The sequence below is a fragment of the Bubalus kerabau genome, chromosome 9 (genome assembly GCF_029407905.1).
Source record: "Bubalus kerabau isolate K-KA32 ecotype Philippines breed swamp buffalo chromosome 9, PCC_UOA_SB_1v2, whole genome shotgun sequence".
NCBI classification, from domain to species: domain Eukaryota; kingdom Metazoa; phylum Chordata; class Mammalia; order Artiodactyla; family Bovidae; genus Bubalus; species Bubalus kerabau.
This window is the reverse complement of record NC_073632.1, coordinates 34,113,728-34,133,317: the sequence shown is the minus strand read 5'-3', so window position 1 is coordinate 34,133,317 and position 19,590 is coordinate 34,113,728. Positions and strand designations below refer to the sequence as shown.

The following is a 19,590-nucleotide window of genomic DNA, read 5'->3' as shown; positions in this document are numbered from 1 at the left end:
CAACAGTGTAAGAGGGTTCCCTTTTCTCCACACCCTCTCCAGCATTTATTGCTTGTAGACTTGAATCGCAGCCATTCTGACTGGCGTGAAATGGTACCTCATAGTGGTTTTGATTTGCATTGATAATGAGTGATGTTGAGCATCTTTTCATGTGTTTGTTAGCCATCTGTATGTCTTCTTTGGAGAAATGTCTGTATAGTTCTTTGGCCCATTTTTTGATTGGGTTGTTTATTTTTCTGAAATTGAGCTGCAGGAGTTGCTAGTATATTTTTGAGATTAGTTCCTTGTAAGTTGCTTCATTTGCTATTATTTTCTCTCATTCTGAAGGCTGTCTTTTCACCTTGCTTATAGTTTCCTTTGTTGTGCAGAAGCTTCTAATTTTAATTAGGTCCCATTTGTTTATTTTTGCTTTTATTTATACCCCAATGTTCATCACAGCACTGTTTATAATAGCCAGGACATGGAAGCAACTTAGATGTCCATCAGCAGTTGAATGGATAAGAAAGCTGTGGTACATAAACACAGCGAAGTATTACTCAGCCATTAAAAAGAATACATTTGAATCAGTTCTAATGAGGTGGATGAAACTGGAGCCTATTATACAGAGTGAAGTAAGCCAGAAAGAATAACACCAATACAGTATACTAATGCATATATATGAAATTTAGAAAGATGGTAATGATAACCCTGTATGTGAGACAGCAAAAGAGACACAGATGTATAGAACAGTCTTTTGGATTCTGTGGGAGAGGGCGAGGGTGGGATGATTTGGGAGAATGGCATTGAAACATGTATAATATCATATGTGAAACGAATCGCCAGTCCAGGTTCAATGCAGGATACAGGATACTTGGGGCTGGTGCACTGGGATGACCCAGAGGGATGGTATGGGGAGGGAGGTGGGAGGGGGGTTCAGGATGGGGAACACATGTATACCCATGGCAGATTCATGTTGATGTATGGCAAAACTGATACAATATTGTAAAGTAATTAGCCTCCAATTAAAATAAATAAATTTATATATATAAAAAATAAAAACAGCAAAAAAAAAATGTTTTGTTGAAAACTTAATATGTGCAGAATGCTAGGTACTGGACTTCTGTATATAGCTAAGATATGTTCTTGCTCAGGACAGCTTAAAGTGTATCATAGATGTCAGGAAGTTAAAAATAAAGGAAAATTTGGGGAACAAATTAGCAAATTGAGTTTGCCAAAGTTTGACACAGGATCTAATAGACTTTCAGGAAATGATTGTTGAATTGAATTGTAACACAAATAGGAGGACTTGCATACCTTAAATTTCACTAGTGTGCAGGCAAATAACATCTATTAACACCAGCTTTATTTCCCCATCCATTAGGATGAAACTGTTTCATTCTTTAAAAAAAAAAAATCTTGTTTTCTCTCTTGTCCATTTTTAAAACAATATAAAATTTTAGAAATCTTCAGAAATGAGGGGAAAAATCATCACCCTTATACAGTAACTCCCATTACTTTTGTTCTTATTTTATCACATACATGCCTACACAGTTGTAATCATAGACATTAGATTTTCCTGTCTTTTTTCATTTTAACCCTGTTTTGTAAGCACTTCTCCATTGTTCTAAATAAATCTTCTTTAATTTATCTTTACTTCTTCCATAATTTGGAAGAGATTTGCTTTTCCTTTTGGTAAGAAAATCTCTGTGCTTTTCAGAATTAAAGCTTTGTTTTGTACAAATGCATCTTCAGCTCTGCTGCACTGATGCCTGATTATCCCTCAGTTTGGACAAAATGATTTCCTTAACTGTGAATTACCCAGCAATGAGGCAATGGGTACCGAGAACTGTATAAGAAGAGATGTATCTCACTCTTTGCTTACCAAACCAACGAGGCATTCCAGTCTCAGGGCCAGGGAGGGGCCAGGCTGTAAATTTTTCTGACTCCTGCTATAAACATAGCCTGTCAGGAGAAGGCAGTGACTTGACACCTTTTTCACAAAGGGAAACTGGGGAACAGAAAGGTAGAGCATGTCTCTCTCTTTATGTCATTCTATACCTTGGGAAGAGGAGATCAGGGATTTCTACATGCAGAGCCAGGGTTGACATCTTTATGGTAAACCAAAGTCACCAGAGTAGAGTTGAGCTGCTTTGAGCTGCTGTTAAACTCCAAGGTGACTTTTTCTGTGAGGGCAGAACTGGCTTCTCTCAGGTCGAGAAGAGTTGATCTTGTACTATGTCCCACCTCAGTTCCAACAGCTTCCACAGCGTAGGCTAAAAGGTGAGGTTTTCTTGGCACAGTATTCATTTGAGAATGAATTCAGGCACTCAAATAGGTGCACCTGTATTTAGGAAATGAGAAGTTAGTATCACAGACTTGAAAGTATTACTTATGTCTGAGGTTATCTCCAAGCATTTTTAGAGCGTTAGGAGGAGGTGATGAAGAAATTTTTAAAAAGATGAGGAAGGGAAGCCACAACCTCAGGAACAGAGGACATATAGGCCATGTTAAATTATATATATCCAAAGAGAATCAACAATTAATATTTGATTTTTTTCCCTTTTAATTTAAAAGAATGTGCTCATTAATTAAAAATGAAATGTTATTATAATATCTTTAATTTTCAAAAATCTCCTCAGAAATATTAGGGATGTAGACTCTCTCATGGGACAAGGAAATGGCAACCCACTCCAGTATTCTTGCCTGAAAAATCCCACGGACGGGGAAGCCTGGCAGGCTGCAGTCCAAAGGGTCACAAAGAATCAGATACAACTGAGTGACTGAACAGAACAGAGAGACTCTCTCATACTCTGTTAATGGGGTTATTAATTGGCGCTAAATTTCCGTGATACTGTGTGCCAAATGCCTCAAAATTACATCTACTCTTGTTTCAACAGCAATTTAATTTCTAGGACCTTATGATATGGTTAGGAATGTACACAAAAATTATACTACATAGTCATATACATTAAATTTTATACATTTTCTTAAATTCATTTTTAAAACTAATTTTTAAAATAAATGGAATTAGTTCAATAAATTGTGAGATGCATCTATAAAGTAAAATTCTATATGGTCATAAATCATGATGATGTATAGATGTCTTATGTGAAAAATGGTCAGGATATATGATTAAGTTTTTTTTTTAAAAAAGCAGAAAAAAGAGCATATGCCATTTGATATTTTTTATACACACAGATGTAAACACTAGAATAAAATTTATCAAGGTATTAAAGTAGTTTATGTGGTTATTTTGGGTAGTGGATAATAAAGTTTTTCTCTTCCTTCCCTTCTTCCCTTTCCTCTCTTCTCCTTCTTTTTTGTCCCCCCCTTTCTCCCTTCTATTTGTCTTCTTTTTCCCTGCTCACCTTCCTTGTTATTCTTAGTTTCCTATGTTTTCCAAGCATTTGGGCTCTACTTTTATAATTTGAAGGAATATACTGTTTTGCTTTATTTTTAACTTTGTCTCATAAAGCCTGTTATTTGTATTTTCCTTAGGGAATTTAGGTAGAAAAACAAAATGTTTCTTTCCGGTATACTAAATGCCTCTTTTCCCTAATGATTCCAAGTTCTCTCTCTCTATGGGTGAAAAAGAGAGAAAATTGGAGTATGAGGAACAACATTCCACCGTGTCTTTCAGAAGCAGACCTAGAAAATCATTCCACCATGTTCATTCCTCTTCAGGAAATGAGTTATATATATATGCTAAGTTGATGCTGTGAAAGTGCTGCACTCAATATGCCAGCAAATTTGGAAAACTCAGCACTGGCCACAGGACTGGAAAAGGTCAGTTTTCATTCCAATCCCAAAGAAAGGCAATGCCAAACAATGCTTAAACTACCACACAATTGCACTCATCTCACACGCTAGCAAAGTAATTCTCAAAATTCTCCAAGCCAGGCTTCAGCAATACGTGAACTTCCAGACGTTCAAGCTGGTTTTAGAAAAGGCAGAGGAACCAGAGATCAAATTGCCAACATCCGCTGGATCATGGAAAAAGCAAGAGAGTTCCAGAAAAATATCTATTTCTGCTTTATTGACTATGCCAAAGCCTTTGACTGTGTGGATCACAATAAACTGTGGAAAATTCTGAAAGATGGGAATACCAGACCACCTGATCTGCCTCTTGAGAAACCTATATACGGGTCAGGAAGCAACAGTTAGAACTGGACATGGAACAGCAGACTGGTTCCAAATAGGAAAAGGAGTACATCAAGGCTGTATAATGTCACCCTGCTTATTTAACTTAAATACAGAGCACATCATGAGATATGCTGGGCTGGAAGAAGCACAAGCTTGAATCAAGATTTCTGGGAGAAATATCAATAACCTCAGATATGCAGATGACACCACCCTCATGGCAGAAAGTGAAGAGGAACTCAAAAGCCTCTTGAAAGTGAAAGAGGAGAGTGAAAAAGTTGGCTTAAAGCTCAACATTCAGAAAACTAAGATCATGGCATCTGGTCCCATCACTTCATGGGAAATAGATGGAGAAACAGTGGAAACAGTGTCAGACTTAATTTTTGGGGGCTCCAAAATCACTGCAGATGGTGACTGCAGCCATGAAATTAAAAGACGCTTACTGCTTGGAAGGAAAGTTATGACCAACCTAGATAGCATATTCAAAAGCAGAGACATTACTTTGCCAACAAAGGCTATGGTTTTTCCAGTAGTCATGTATGGATGTGAGAGTTGGACTGTGAAGAAAGCTGAGCGCCGAAGAATTGATGCTTTTGAACTGTGGTGATGGAGAAGACTCTTGAGAGTCCCTTGGACTGCAAGAAGATCCAACCAGTCCATTCTGAAGGAGATCAACCCTGGGATTTCTTTGGAAGGAATGATGCTGAAGCTGAAACTGCAGTACTTTGGCCACCTCATGGGAAGAGTTTACTCATTGGAAAAGACTCTGATGCTGGGAGGGATTGGGGGCAGGAGGAGAAGGGGACGACAGAGGATGAGATGGCTAGATGGCATCATGGACTCAATGGACAAGAGTTTGGGTGAACTCCGGGAGTTGGTGATGGACAGGGAGGCCTGGTGTGCTGCAATTCATGTGGTAACAAAGAGTCGGACACGACTGAGCAACTGAATGAACTGAACTGAACTGAAACATTATATGCTATTTTTTCCACAACAGTTAGGAAGAAATTAATTTTGCCTTTAGTGTGTAAAATTTAAATGATTCGCAGCTTTTCTTATTTTTCATAACATTTTCTAATAAATTAACAAAATTAGCTGTTTAATTATCAAACTATAGCCTGAAAAAATTTTTCCAAGGAAGCAGGAGCAAGTCATGTTTAAAAGTCAGGACAGGAAAGGTGGTAATAGAAAAAATAACGCTCAGTAATGATCTAAAGCAGTTGACTATGTCAGTACTGTATCCCAATAATCAAGTTCTGGTTTTAGGGAAGGTGCACAGCTCATTGCAAATTACAAAACACTGAAAGTTGAACCTGGTAATGGCGGAATTGGAGAAGGAAATGGCAACCCACTCCAGTATTCTTGCCTGGACAATTCCATGGACAGAGGAGCCTGGTAGGCTACAGTGCTTGGGATTGCAAAGAGTCGGACACGACTGAGCAACTTCAAAAATTCAATTCAATGGCAGAATACTGGTGATAGTGTTCATATTGTGCTAACAACTGTATACAGCCTGATATGGAGCAGGTGGTCTGAGTCTGAGAATACTAAGCTTGCCTTGGATAAGTGAAATTTTCACAACGGTAGCTATATTTTCAACCTATATGTATATACATATATTTAATGAATCCTATCAGCACAATCATCATAGCTGCTTCATGTGTTTTATTTCAGGGGAAATTGATAGTAGGATCATCATATTAACTTTGCATTTTAACTCCATGATGCTGGTGTCCCATGGGTCCCAGATTAAAGACCAGGGGTGCTGGGCCCAGGTCTGATTCAAGTCTGAGTCTGTCTAGAGGCTGGTATGCCGTGGTTCTATTTTCACAAAACACCAGATGAATCCCATGGAAGGAAGTCATGGTAAGGAGAAGGGCTGCGGAGCTGCCAGGCAGCCTTCAAGAATCCCAGCAGCGACTTGATTCAGTGTCAAGGAAAGCCACTTTCAGTGAACTGACTCTGAGGAATAAGGAACGAAATGGTGGACACTGCAGGAACATGTTTTTGGAACACCTATGACAAATATCTGTAGGAGAGGGGGTCCCAAAGTTATGGGAAGATTGTGAGGGGTTTGATTCCTGTAGACACTGTAGAGATATACTTTTTTTGTATCCATTATTGTTACTTTGGTCTTACCCTCAGACTACTGTCATCTAGAAAACATGGATTACTCTTATATCTATTTAGAAAGAACAGAAAAGTAGTTATCAGATGGCATACAGAAAAGACACATATATGTGGGCTTCTTGTCCTTGCCTTTAAAGCAATAAACACTAGGATTATTTGGAAAAAACAGCAGTTATCAGGAAATCAATGAGCCACGATGAAAAAAACCCCTAAATAACATTTAATCTTTCAAATAAGAATTCTTCATTCCTTTTTAATTTTAATTTATTTACTTAGCTGTGCAGGGTCTTAGCTGTGACATGTTGTATCTAGTTCCTCAACCAGGGATCAAACCCAGGGCCCCAGCATTGAGAGCTCAGTCTTAGTCACTGGACCACCAGGGGAGTCCCAAATTCTTCATTCTTGAGTTGAACTGACAAATGAGGTGGCATTTAGACCGACTGATTAGACTTATAGCTTTGTGGTGCCGCTGAACATCACACACATGTGATAGAGGTGTTCTTTAGCGTTACTCTGCTTTCTTAGTCCTGCATGTTTATATTTGCTCAATTACGGCTGAGTTGCACTAATTTTTCAAAGAATTAGCTTCTTCCAAACTGTCAAATTTATGAGCATATTATTGTCTGTAGTACTTTATTATCCTTTTAATGACTGCTGCATAAGAAGTGATGTCACCTATCTCATTCTTGATTTTATTGGTTGTTTTTTACTTTCTATTTTTATCATTCTTGCCCGAGTTTTGTTGTTGCTGTTGTTTAATTACTAACTCATGTCCAACTCTTTTGAGACTCTATGGACTATAGCCCACCAGGCTTCTCTGTCCATGGCATTTCCCAGGCAAGAATACTGGAGCGGGTTGCCATTTCTTCTCCACCCAGGAATTGAACCTGCCTCTCTTGTGTCTCCTGCATTGGCAGATGGATTCTTTACCACTGAGCCACCTGGGAAACCCTTGGTCCTGCGTACCTAATCACATTTCTATCATTCGTATCTGATTTGGAAAATACAGAACAATCCATTAACAATTTCAAGACAAAAAAGTCTACACACTTCATAGCCCCTTCCTATTACATGAACGTGTAAATTGAATTCCCTCTCAGGATGAAAAAAAACAAAGGTTGGCTTCCCAAAAATGTTTTCATTGGCTTTAGGGAACTAAAACGCACCAGTCTGGGTGACTAATACTTCCTGGAAAATAAAGATAGATCAACACATAATTAAGTTCTGGCTCAAATATAACTGTTGTCTTGGAAACAGTTTGGGGGATAAATATGGTTATGCTAATAAAACTTTTCATGATTTTCACCAATGATCTGGTTTATTAATTAGGCCAGACCATCTTACTATCTTAATTAAGGCTACCCGTTTTGGACTATTCAAGGGTTAAAAAAAAGTTCCTAAGAGGACATTGAAAAGGAGGAAAAGGGGATAAACCTGGTTATTTACCAGCGCTCAAGGTTAAACGTACTTTTGGGCACATGTGTAGGTTTCAAACATCTTTTCTACTTCATTAAGCAGAAAGCTGAGTTGTATATACAGCATTTTGAACTAAGAATTCCTAGCGTTGTTTTTCTGAACCCCATCTTCGGAGGATTTCAAATCCGACGAACTCAAGAGAAACAAGCGAAAGCAAAATCCTAAGTAGCCAGGATTTTTCTGGTTCCTGCTTTCAGTAAAGAGAGTTTTGTAGGAAGTTCTCCTCCGAGTGTAGCCCGAGGGGCAGCCTGCGGGCTCCGGAGGGTGTCTGGTGGAGGCCGAGTGTGAACTCCGGGCGCGGGAGCGCATCCCGGTCTGAGATCACACCCACTCGGGGTGTGCGTGAGTGAGCGCGCGGTGGCCGCGCGCGTGTGTACGTGTGGGGAGGTGTGCGCCAAAGGGGTGGGGTGAGGGGCGGCGAGGAGGGCTCTAGGTGAAGCACGAGGCGCGGGAGCGGGAGGTCGCGCGCTCCGGCCTCTCCCCCAGGGGCCGCGGCGGCTGGCTCGCACTCGGGCTGCCCCTCCCGGTGCGCGCCGCTGCGGCGCCACAGGCCCCTCGACCCTGTGACCACCGCCCTCCGGCCGCCTGGCCCGCAGCGGGGACCGGCGATGGCGCGGGACTGACGGTCTCCTCCCTCCGGACCCTTCTGTCCCGCACGGGGGCTCCCGGGGGCCGCGGCGCCGCCCCGACCTGCATGTGGGGCGCGCGCGCCGGCGGCCGGAGCGAGCGGCCCTCGGTGCCCCCGAGGCGGTGCCCGGCCGCGCGGGCGGACCGGGAGGAGGAGCAGCAGCAGGCCGGGCCGGGCTCCCCGCGCGCCGCCGCCCGGGAGCACGGGCTCCCTGGAGGGAGCTCGGGGCGTCCCAGCCTCGGAGGAGGGACCCGGAAGCAGAAGCGGAGCCCCGAGTCGAGCCGAGCCGCTGCCCCCGCTGCCCGCCGGCGCCGGGTGGGGGTCCCGGCGGCTGGATGGGCAGCGGCGGCTCGGGCCGCGGGCGGCGATGGGCGAGGAGCAGAGCACGGTGAGCGGTGCCGGCGGGCCCCTGGAGGCGCGGATCCCCGCTGGCGACGCCGCGGGCCCCCCGGAGCCGCCAGGGCACAGCGCCGGGGCGCCCGGGCCGCGCGCCGCCTCCGCCGAGCCGAGCGGCGGCGGCTGCGGAAGCGACTCCGGCTGCGCGGACGCCGGAGCCCCGGAGCCCGCGGGGAGCCGAGGGGCCCCGAGCTGGAGCAAGAGCCGGGCACCCGGGCAGCCCGCGGGACTGGCCCTCCCCGGGCCCCTCAACCCCCAGGCTTTGCAAAAGCAGCTGGCCGAGGAGGAGGAGGAAACGGGGGAGCGAAACGAGAGCGCGGATGAACAGCAGGAGGCGCCCCCCGGGGAGGAGCTCGAGCCCCCGACCCGTGTCCGCGTCGGGGCCCCAGACGGACTGGTCTTGGACGTGCTGGGCCCGCGGCGCCCGCCCCCGGCCAAGAGACAAGTGTTCTGCTCCGTGTTCTGCGTGGAGAACGACCTGTCCGAGGTCCCCTCGGCGGAGCGGCTCTCGCTGCCCGCGTCGCCACCTCGGGCTCCGCCGGTGACCAACCCTCCCAGCACCCCCTCCTCCTTCCCCAGCCCCCAGCTGTCGCTCCCAGCGGACCCCTTGTCCCCCGACGGCGGCAGTATCGAGCTGGAGTTCTACCTGGCGCCGGAGCCGTTCTCCGTGCCCAGCCTGCTGGGAGCCCCACCCTACTCCGACCTGGGTGGGGTCGGGGATCCCTATGCGCCCCTCATGGTGCTGATGTGCCGGGTGTGCCTGGAAGACAAGCCCATCAAGCCCCTGCCCTGCTGCAAGAAGGCCGTATGCGAGGAGTGCCTCAGAGTCTACCTGAGCTCCCAGGTAACCTCAGCCCCTCCGACCCTCCTCTGTTCCCCATTCAGCTTTTCCAATCCGTGGCCAGGAAATCCCGCTCGCCAGCTCACTGCTCACCGGAAGAGGTGATGAGCACCCTTACCAAGGACGTCTATCAGTGTCTTACATCTCGGTTGTTGCCCTTAGAATATTTAAGTGTGTTTGTCTTCGTGGGTTAGCTCGACTGGAATTTAACTCTGGGTGAGCTTTGGGCTTTGATTGGCCACCACAGAAGGAACAGGGTATGAATGCCTTTGCCCTCTTCTATTTATTTTATTAGATTGCGAGCAAGGAGCTTGCTCAAAGAGGAGGGCAGTTGAGCGCGCTTCAGAGGCCTGGTATTCCAGAAACTGACAAATAGTGGGCATAAAATAAATATGTATTGAGTTAGTGGAGAGAAGGGTTGCAATGAGTGATTCCTGAATTTGAAATTTTGCTACTTTCAGGTAATCCAGAGAAAAGTGTTATTAATTATGTATTCCTTGCCCCCGGGTCACTTTTCAGTTTCCTTTTCCGCAGTAAAGTTGAAGTACTTTTTCTCACTGAAGTTTTAAGCCAGCAGAATGCTTTATTTCTTTAAGAAAGAACAAAACAGAAAAAGCAAAACAAAGCAAAGCAAGGCTAAGAGGCTTAACAAAACAAGCACTGGTGAAACTTTCCTCCTCAGTTGCTTATTTGAAAGCTTGTTTTTTTTCTTGGAAAGTTGAAGAGTGCAGTTGACCCGCTTTCCTTCTCTGGTGGTGAAGGCGTCCTTCTAGCAGCTTTCAGTCTGTTAGGTTTCTGCCAGTGTTTTGCACAATCTGGAATGCCCTTTGATCCCATGTCTGATTGTCCTGGGCCTATTCATCTTTCAAAACCCTGGGCTGTTAAGGTGCCAACTTCTCTGTGAAGCCTTCCCTCACCCTCCAGGCCACGGCTTACATACTTGCAAACACTTCTGCGTGTCTTGCATGCACTGAAGTTGTTCCGTATGTCTGTTTGTGTGACTAGACAGTGTCTTTCTTAGAGCCCCTGTGTCTGGTAGATTCATGTTGATATCCTTCCTCCTAACAGTGTTTAATAACTTTGGCTGAAGGGAACTAAACAGGATTTCACACTGCAGTTCCTCTGAGTATTGTGGCTAATCTGTGCTTGTGTCTAGACTGAAAGTGTGTACCCTGCCCAGTGGAAAACGCGAAGGGGAATTTAGACAGAATGGAATGTTACACAAGCAGTGTCTTGGCCAAGATGGTTGAGATTATCCAATTGCCTGTGAGAGTCTGTGATGTCTCTTTCGTGCTTTATCTGCAAACAGATACTTCAAACAGGAGGAAAGCCCGCTTCTCACTGTGGCTGTTTCTAGGATGTCACTGTCAAACAGTCAAGCAGATAGCCATGGGCAAAGCCCCGTGGTGGGATTCAGACATTCCCAAACTATGGGCTCTACTCCAAGGAAGCTCCCTTGTGTGTACAAGAGGTGTACACACGAACAATACAAGGTAGCATATGATGAGGTGTAAACAGAGTGACAATATCATGTAGCACTTAAGCATTGAATATAAATACAGTGTGGGTTTAGAGGTTCAAGGGAGGTGGTCATTAGAAGTTGGGGTACTCTGCTTTGCAGTTTGATTTCCTTAAGCATTTCCGTTTCCTGAAAGCAAAATTTTTTTTGTCTCCAAAATCTGATCTGTGTTAATCCTAAGGTCTCTTCTACACAAAGACTCTTGTTTCCATGTCATTTAACCTTTCTGTGTCTTAATTTTCTCATCAATGAAATGGAATTACAGGCTCTCTAATGACACATCAATTCTAAAGCAAAACAAAAACTGCAGAGTTGTTTTGGTGCCTTTCTGAACCAGATCAAAAGGGCATAAAGAGTGCCCTCTTTTTTATTTTCTAAGGTTTCTTGGTTTTGACAGTAGTAAATCTGTCAAGCTTGAACTTGCAGGCGTCTTAAGGCTTTTTAAACTAAAGTGATATATTTGAAATAAAAAGCTAATAGTGACTTTTGTCATCATCTTTTGGATTTGTGCCAAATACTTAGTGTATTAGTTAATATCATTTAAGAAAATAAAATAGAGTCCCTATTAAGTATTTTATGCAGTCATTAAAAATGCATACTAAATGTGAATTGGAATATTGCCTGGTTAAATAATACTCTTCTAAAAGGAGCTGATGAATTCTTTGGAAGAAGGTACAAAGTTGGAAGACAGGAATGCAGATTTTTAGGTGATAAGTCTTATTTCCATTAGTGCCATGCCCTGAATATGTGGCGAAGGCCAGTGGGCAGTTGTCTTCATTATTTCAGTGTACACATAGGAGATTAGGTGGTGACTTAAATACCTCTGTGCATGCTCAGTTCATCAGTTGTGTCCGACTCTTTGCGACCTCATGGACTGTAGCCTCCCAGAGTCCTCTGCCCCTGGGATTCTTCAAGAAAGGATACTAGAGTGGGTTGCCATGCCCTCTCCAGGGGATCTTCCCAACCCAAGGATTGAACCCATGTTGCCTGTGTCTCCTGGGTTGGCAGATGGATTCTTTACCCTTGAGTCACCTGGGAAACCCAAATACCTCTATGTGCATGCATGCATGCTCAATCTTTTAAGTCATGTCTGACTCTTTGTAACTCTGTGGACCATAGCCCACCAGAGTCCTCTATCCCTGGGATTCTCCAGGCAAGAATATTGGAATGGGTTGCCATGCCTTCCGCCAGGCGATCTTCCGGGGGTTGAACCAGCGTCTCTTATGCCTCCTGCATTGTCAGGTGGGTTGTTTACCACTAGCATCACCTGGGAAGCCCAAATTCCTCTATATTGTGGTTTAAAAATAATAGTTTTAGTTTTTTAAAACAGTGATTTGAAAAACTAAAACCAGTTTTTTTTCAGTGATAAGAATTCTTCTTCAGTTATCACTATGCCTGGGGTCTATGCAGGATCCTTCTTAGTGGAATGACTTTACTGGCCAACAGGTATCAGTTGCTATGGTGAAGGATTGAACTGATACATTATAATCTTTGGCACACATACATAGGGGTTGAGGTAGAGGCACTAGAGCACCATGATACAGACAGTAGGAGTTTAACTGGTTTGTGTCGCATGAGTACGTAAATCTTTGGTGCATAAACTTCAGAAGTCCATTTCCAATGGCCTGTGTGGACATGTATGGCCGTGGCTTAGAGCATGCAATGCCAGGGATATCTGCGGTCTCCTTCAGGGCACTGAGCCATTCTGAGAACTGACCTTCTCAGCTGGTTTGGCCTTTACCCCATTTTCCTAGGAGGAAGGGTTGTTACTTTCCTCGTTTCATGGAAGGATACCTCACTCATTTCAAAAATTCTCTGCAGGTATCTTTCCTTTATGATTTTGATTTGAAATGGTAAAATCTGGTAGGATGTGAAATACTAATATTTAGCACTTTATATAAAGAAAAGAAAGAATTGGACATGCTAAGGGCTTTCTAAAGGTAACAGCTGTTGTAACTTTGATCACTCTGCTTCAAAGTGCTTGTGATGCACATGCATATGTATTGGAATGTATACACCTGTCAAATGAGTATTAATAGAGACAAGCAACACATTTCTTCGGCACTTTGTGAACAAAACAGCTGCTAGATGATAATGTCCTGAAATGACTGTCTACTATAGTCATCCTAGAACCGGTGACCTAGGAGTGAAAGCTTCTAGATCCTTTTATTAAACTGTGAGTCATCCAGACCTTTATGGGTAAAAGTGTAGCTTGCTTTTTCCCTTTAAACCTTAAAGCAACCTGTATATTTTTAGAAACGGGCCTTTTCAAGATGGAGTTTGCCAGCAGCCACCTTCACACAGGTGAATTTACGGATCCTCTCCCGCCAGCTGTGGTTTTGGTAGTCTTGAAAATGTGAAGAATAAAAGAGACTGAACTCTGTTAAATCACTCTGCGAATTTAAAAGTGAGGATTCCGGCATGTGTAAACTTATTCTTCCATGTACAGTGTGTGTATGTGTGTGTGTGGGTGGGTGTGTGTGTGTGGTATGTATTTTGGAGCTGTGGTTAACATTCACTTTCACACCTTCCTGACTCACGCACTTCTTTTTCCTCTTCTGACTCTTTAATGCTCTCTTTTAATAATTTCTTCATTTCCCCTTAATAATTTCTCTATTTTTCCTCTTACGTTTCAAAATTTGATTTTAAATAGCACTTGAGTACTGCTGAGGAGTCAGGGCCCTGTCCGGGGCTGTTCGCTGGGCCCTCAAGACCTGGTGCAGATGGTGTCTGGGTGTCTGCCTTCCCGCGTCCTCCGGCGTCTAGAGATGCCACGCTCCGCCGAGAAACCCTGCGCTGCCTAAGGGTCTCAAATAACCTGACTAGTACTACTTCCCTCGGGTGTCACCTTTAGAGTGGTGATTTTTTTTTTCCTCCTAGAGTAGAGCTCAGCTTTTTATAGTTGAAGGCTGTTCCTTGCTCCTCATGTGAGAGACACAAAAAGAACATTAGATTTGAGCTCCCAGCTTTTCCTTAAGCATTGGTGATGGGGATGTAGACAGGCACCTGAGTCATAATTTCTTATAATTAACATTTTCATTTGTTAATGTACCATTTACACATATAAGACATTTATTGGCTACCTGTATGTCAGGGACCTTGAGAGACTTTTTAAATGTATTAAATGCCCACAAGGAGCTGGCTTAGAGCCTTGCTGGCCGTGTTTCCTCCAAGCTTTATCTGGTGGCATAAATAAGCTTTCCTTTAAGTTCTTAGACAAGTGTGGCCCTCCTCTTCTCTTTCCTTTCTGGGAGGATTTTATTAAGCCAGTTCTGGAACACCAGCTAACCTTTTAGTAAACATATTACTATTCCTCCTCTTACATGTTTATTTCAAAGTAATAAGAAACATTATTGTAAAAAGTTATTACTATAATTAAATTTTGTTAATTAACATTTCTTTGAGCTCTTTGTAATTGTTGTAAATAGAATATTAGTTAATGTTTTGCTTCTTTCAACATTTTTATTACTTTTGCGCTTTTGCAAAAAAAAAATACTCAAAACATTTTGCTGTGTTTGGATCATTCATAAAAATATGGCCAATCTTTAAAGTTATGACACTTTCAAAGAATTGTTTCTTGGTTCTACTTCACTTTGTCAGCAGAGTTTTATGTGATAAACTTATTGAATCTTCCCAAATCAAGTTCTGTCTTAAAACAAAAATTCAGTATCTTCAGGACAGTAATTCCTAGAAGAACATTCTCTTTCAAAGTGATCACTACTATTTGCCCCATCAGTTTTGGGTAATTACTCTTGAGCTTTGAAGTTTCCATAAATAACAACAACCATTAATTGAACACCTATATTTCAAGCATTTTTTACATTTATTGTGTTTCAGTTTCTGTTAATGTTATTATGTTTCCATTTAGTATATTTTATTATTTAATTTTAATTCCCTTGCATATTAAATACCTATTATATACCAAGCACTGTTGTTGGTGTTGGAAACACAGAGAAGTGAAACAGATAAAACCCCTTACTGTATGGAGTTTATTTATTAGGCTGGGGGGAGATTGATAATAATATAAGTAAATTATTTAGTATACTAGATATTATTTAGTATACTATAGTATACTATAAAGAAAGAAAAACAAGGGAAAGGTGATAAGAAATATTGGGAAGGAGGTTTTTCTTTATGTATTTATAGTGTTTTTAGGAATTGTCGGGGAGGGTTTGTTTTACACGGTGACTTTTGAGCAGAGATCTTCATGATGGCAGTGAGAGAGCAAACCAAGAGAATATCTGAGGAAACAGTAAGTATAAAGTTCCAGAGACAGGAGCATGCTTGGTGGGGGGTTCCAGGAATGACAGAGAGATTCATATGGGTGAAGCATATGGAATGAAGTGGGAAGCACTAAGAAGAAACCAGAAGGGGAAGTGGGAAAAGCTGATGGAAAGGGCTTTAAGGCCACAGAGAACTTGCAGTTCCTCTGAATGAGCTGGAAAGCGGTAAGATGGTTTTGGGTTAATCAGATGTGACTTCACCTTTAAGACAGAGGACTCTGGCTCTCTGTGGAGAATATATCAAGGGAGTCAAGAGTGGAAGTAAAGGGACTTCCCTGGAAGTCCAGTGGTTAAGACTCTGTGCTTCCAATGCAGGGGGCACAGGTTCTATTCCTAGTCAGGGAACGAAGGTTCCACATGTTACCTAGCCAAATAAAAGCCATTAAAAAAAAAAAAAAAACAACTTGGGGGAAAAAAAGGAATGGAAGTGATCAGTTAGAAGAATTTGGCAATAAGCCAGAGAGGAGATGTGATGGTTCAGACTAGGGTGATTAGAGGTAGATAACGGTTTGAACTGGTGGAATTTTGGATGTATTGTGACAGTAGAGCTGATGGAATGTGCTGATGACTTGGTGTGGGATAGGAGCAAAAGAGTCCAGAATGACTCAGGTTTTGAGCCTAAGCAATCAGAAGAATGGGTTTGCCATTTAACAAGGTGAGGAATACTGTAGGAGGACTTATATTAAGGAGAATCAGGAGTTCATGCAAAGTTCGAAAAGCTTGTTTAGACTTTCATAAAAGGATGGCAGTTGGCGTGTGGCATTCAGCAAAGAGACCTTAAGAGGAGATGTAAATTTCTATCTTTCTGATATAGAGAAGATGTTTAAAGCCATGAGACCAGAGGAGGATTGAGTACCGGGTCTGGGCATACCAGGGCTTGCAGATATAGAGCCTGGCTTGTGTGAAGGAATAGGAAGGAGTCTGAAAGGGAGAGGGCAAAAAGGAAACCAAGGTAGAGTGGGTTAACCAGAAGCCAAACAAAGATGATGTTTTATAAAGGAAGGAAAAATCATTTTTGTCTAATGTTTCTGATCGTTTCAGCAGGATAAGCGTTTAAATTGACCATTGGATTTCCCAACAAGGAGACTATTTGCAAGTGTGAATAGTGCTGTTTTCATTGGCACTGGTGGAGTTGACTTTCTGATTATAATAGGTTCAAGAAAACAGGAACAGCTCAATTTCTGTACTGAAGGTAGTAGAATGTTACATGAGGAAACTCAGGGTTAGCAAGGTTAAAGAACTTGTCCTAAATCACATAGCTAGGAAATGGCAACGGTGGGATTTCAGTTCCATTTGGCTCTAAAACCCAAGGTCTTTTAATAGTCTTTGCATTTATTATCTTACTTAATACGTTAAATATGTTGATTTTTCTTTAAAGTTTGTATCTGTATTGTACAAAGTCACAAGGCTTCCAGTCCAAGAAGAAACTTAATTACATGTTTTGAGGAAGTGGAAGTCTCTTGCCCAAATTTAGATGCAGAGAAAGATTTCAACCAAAGTCAGCTTCATCTTCATGTAAGAAAATCAAGAGGAATTGAGTTGAGAAGAGCCATGATTTAACTTACTATTAAGTTTTAATGGCAGCACACGCTCCTGTTTTCTTCCTAACTCTTGACCATGCCTTTTCTTTCCATTTGAACTATTTTTATGTTACCATCTCTTAATGTTGGTATCTGCATGGTCATATATTAAACCCTCTCTCTCCTCACATTGAAGTCAAAAAGAGAAGGGGGCAGCAGAGGATGAGATGATTAGATAGCATCACTGACTTGATGAACACAAATTTTTGCAAACTCTGGGAGATCGGCGGTGGGGGGTACAGAGGAACCTAGCTTACTGTAGTCCTTGGGATTGCAGAGAGTCAGACACAACCTAGTGACTGAACAACAACTCTTCACATTGTGTATTAGTAGCAGGACCATGTATTTTCACTCCCATGGTTTCAAGTAACACCTATACACTTCCAAATCTTTGCTTCTAGCCCAGATGACTTTTTCTCACCTACAGTACCATATTGCTGGCTCTGTCTTTGACATTTCCACCTGTATGTTCCATCCACAGCCACCGTAAACCTCTCAGAACTAACCTCCCTTTCCTCCTCTTCCTTCCCCGATCCCTAAAGCTTTGCTCTTCCTTTGGGGGTCCATGTTTCCATCAGTTACACCCAGGCCAGAAGCTTGGGCGTCATCTTCGAGTTCTTTTCCTCCCTCACCTCCCTCATTTCATTAATCACCAGTCACTAATCACTTTCAGTCCTACCTCCTAAAATTATTTCTATAGTCTTCTCTACTTTTCTCCATTTCCACTGGCATTTCCCTTGCTCAGGCCTCTACCATTTCTCTCCTGGATTCCAACCACAGCTTCCTCCTTTGTCCAAGTGTTCCGATCTTGGCCATTTCCAGTCTATTCTTCACACTGCCACCAAAGTTGTAAGATACAAGACTGGTCTTGGCATTTCCCCTTCTTCACCTTTCAGTCTGCTTCTTGCCTTTAGAATAGACTCTGAACATGGTTTACATGTGCCTGAGTGAGCTAACTCCTGTTTACCACTCTTGTTTCTCATCTATCCCTATAGCCGTATTAAACTTCTTTTTGTTCATTGAGTACTCTATGACTCTCTTAATCATGAATCTTTAGTGACATGTGATTCTGTGTTAGCGGGATCTACTTTTTTCCCTTAATCCCCATCTCTGCCTCTTTCACACTGATTCATTCTAGTCTCAACTTAGACATTTCTTCCTTTGAGAATTCTTCTTGACCCCCTTTTATCTGGATTAAGCATCCTTCCTATGGTTTTTGACAACCCTTTGACTCACTGTAAGATTCTTTATATTTCACTGTATTTAAATTGCCCATTTCCTGCTGCATGCTCCCATTAGACTATAAAGCTTGATGCATGTAGAGACCTTATTCATTTTTTTTTTCTGATTGATTTCTTAGCTCTTGGCATACTGTCCACATGAAATGAGTATTTGTGTAGTGGATTTATGTAGTTCGATTATAAATAACTAATACATCAGAGGCTAGTTGTCAACATACAAAGTATTAGGATAGATAGCCAAGATGGTTTTTAACAGGAAAATCGCAACATTTCATTGTCTTGCTTAAAATCCTACAAACCCTTTCCCATTGCTATAATGAAAAGATTCTGGTTCATGACACTGCTGATGAGGTTTAGTCCCTGCTGCTCTCTTCAGTCTCTTCTTCATCCCTCCAGCTCCAGTACTTTGCAGGCTTGGATCCTTGCCTTTGTTAATTTCTCCTCATCCTTCAGATCTCAGCCTTCCTTGGTCTCCAGACTGAATCCAACTCACCGTTTATGCTTTTAGAGTCCTTTTTACCCTGCAATCATTTTTTTAATCCCCTTTTGTAATTATATGTTTGTGAGATGATTTGATATTTGATTAATTCTCTCTCCCTCCCCGTATTATTTGAGCTGCTTTTATAACTAGCAGTTAGCACAGAGCCCAGCATAGAATAGGTGCTGAACAAACGTTTGTTAACAGACTGAATGAATGATTAAGAGTAAATTATCCTATGTTCAGGTTGGTAGAAAAATTAAGGTAGATTTTGAACCTGAATTTTTGATATTTTTTTCCAGAGTAAATTTACATTTTTAATGCAATGGAATGCTATGGCCTGAGTCTTCATCTTGGCAACCAGTTTATCACTGAGACGCTTCTTTATTATGAAACCTCTTCTGGTTTCTGTGTCTTCTGCTTAACAGATCCCTCCAGAACCTGGGCACTTAGGAACAGCCGTTTTATTTTGATCATGGCATGTAGGTCAGGAATTTGGGAAGGGCTCAGCTGGTAGTTCACACTTGGGGCTTCTGCTGCTGTGGTGGTCAGGTGTCAGCTCACTGGCTTGGCCGGCAGCTGGTGCTGGCTGGTGACAGTGTGCTTGGCTGTGGCTGTTCACAGCAGAGCCAGCAAGTAGCCTTGAGAGCACTGTAGTCTCAGGGCAGTGGGCTTCTTACTTGGAGGCTGGCCTCCCCAGGACCAGAGTCTCAAGGAAGCCAGGTGGAGGCTGTCTTAACTTGGGAAGTCATTCAGCATCACTTGGGCTTCCCTGGTGGCTCAGATGGTAAAGAATCTGCCTGCAGTGCAGGAGACCCAGGTTCCATCCCTGGATGGGGAGGATGCCCTGGAGGAGGAAATGGCAGCCCACTCCAGAATGGGTTGTCTGGAGAATCCCA

The 19,590-nt window shown here is 42.8% G+C and overlaps 1 protein-coding gene across 3 annotated transcripts in view; it reads left to right on the top strand.

Moving 5' to 3' along the window:
- Window positions 1–8,581: 8,581 nt before the first annotated feature.
- RNF217 (ring finger protein 217) overlaps window positions 8,582–19,590 on the top strand; it is a 130,630-nt gene continuing 119,621 nt past the window's right edge. For all 3 annotated transcript variants that reach the window (XM_055534973.1, XM_055534974.1, XM_055534972.1), the window contains exon 1: window positions 8,582–9,593. In XM_055534973.1, the coding sequence (XP_055390948.1) occupies window positions 8,721–9,593 (873 nt within the window). In that variant the 5' untranslated portion in view covers window positions 8,582–8,720. The remainder of the gene's footprint in view (window positions 9,594–19,590) is intronic.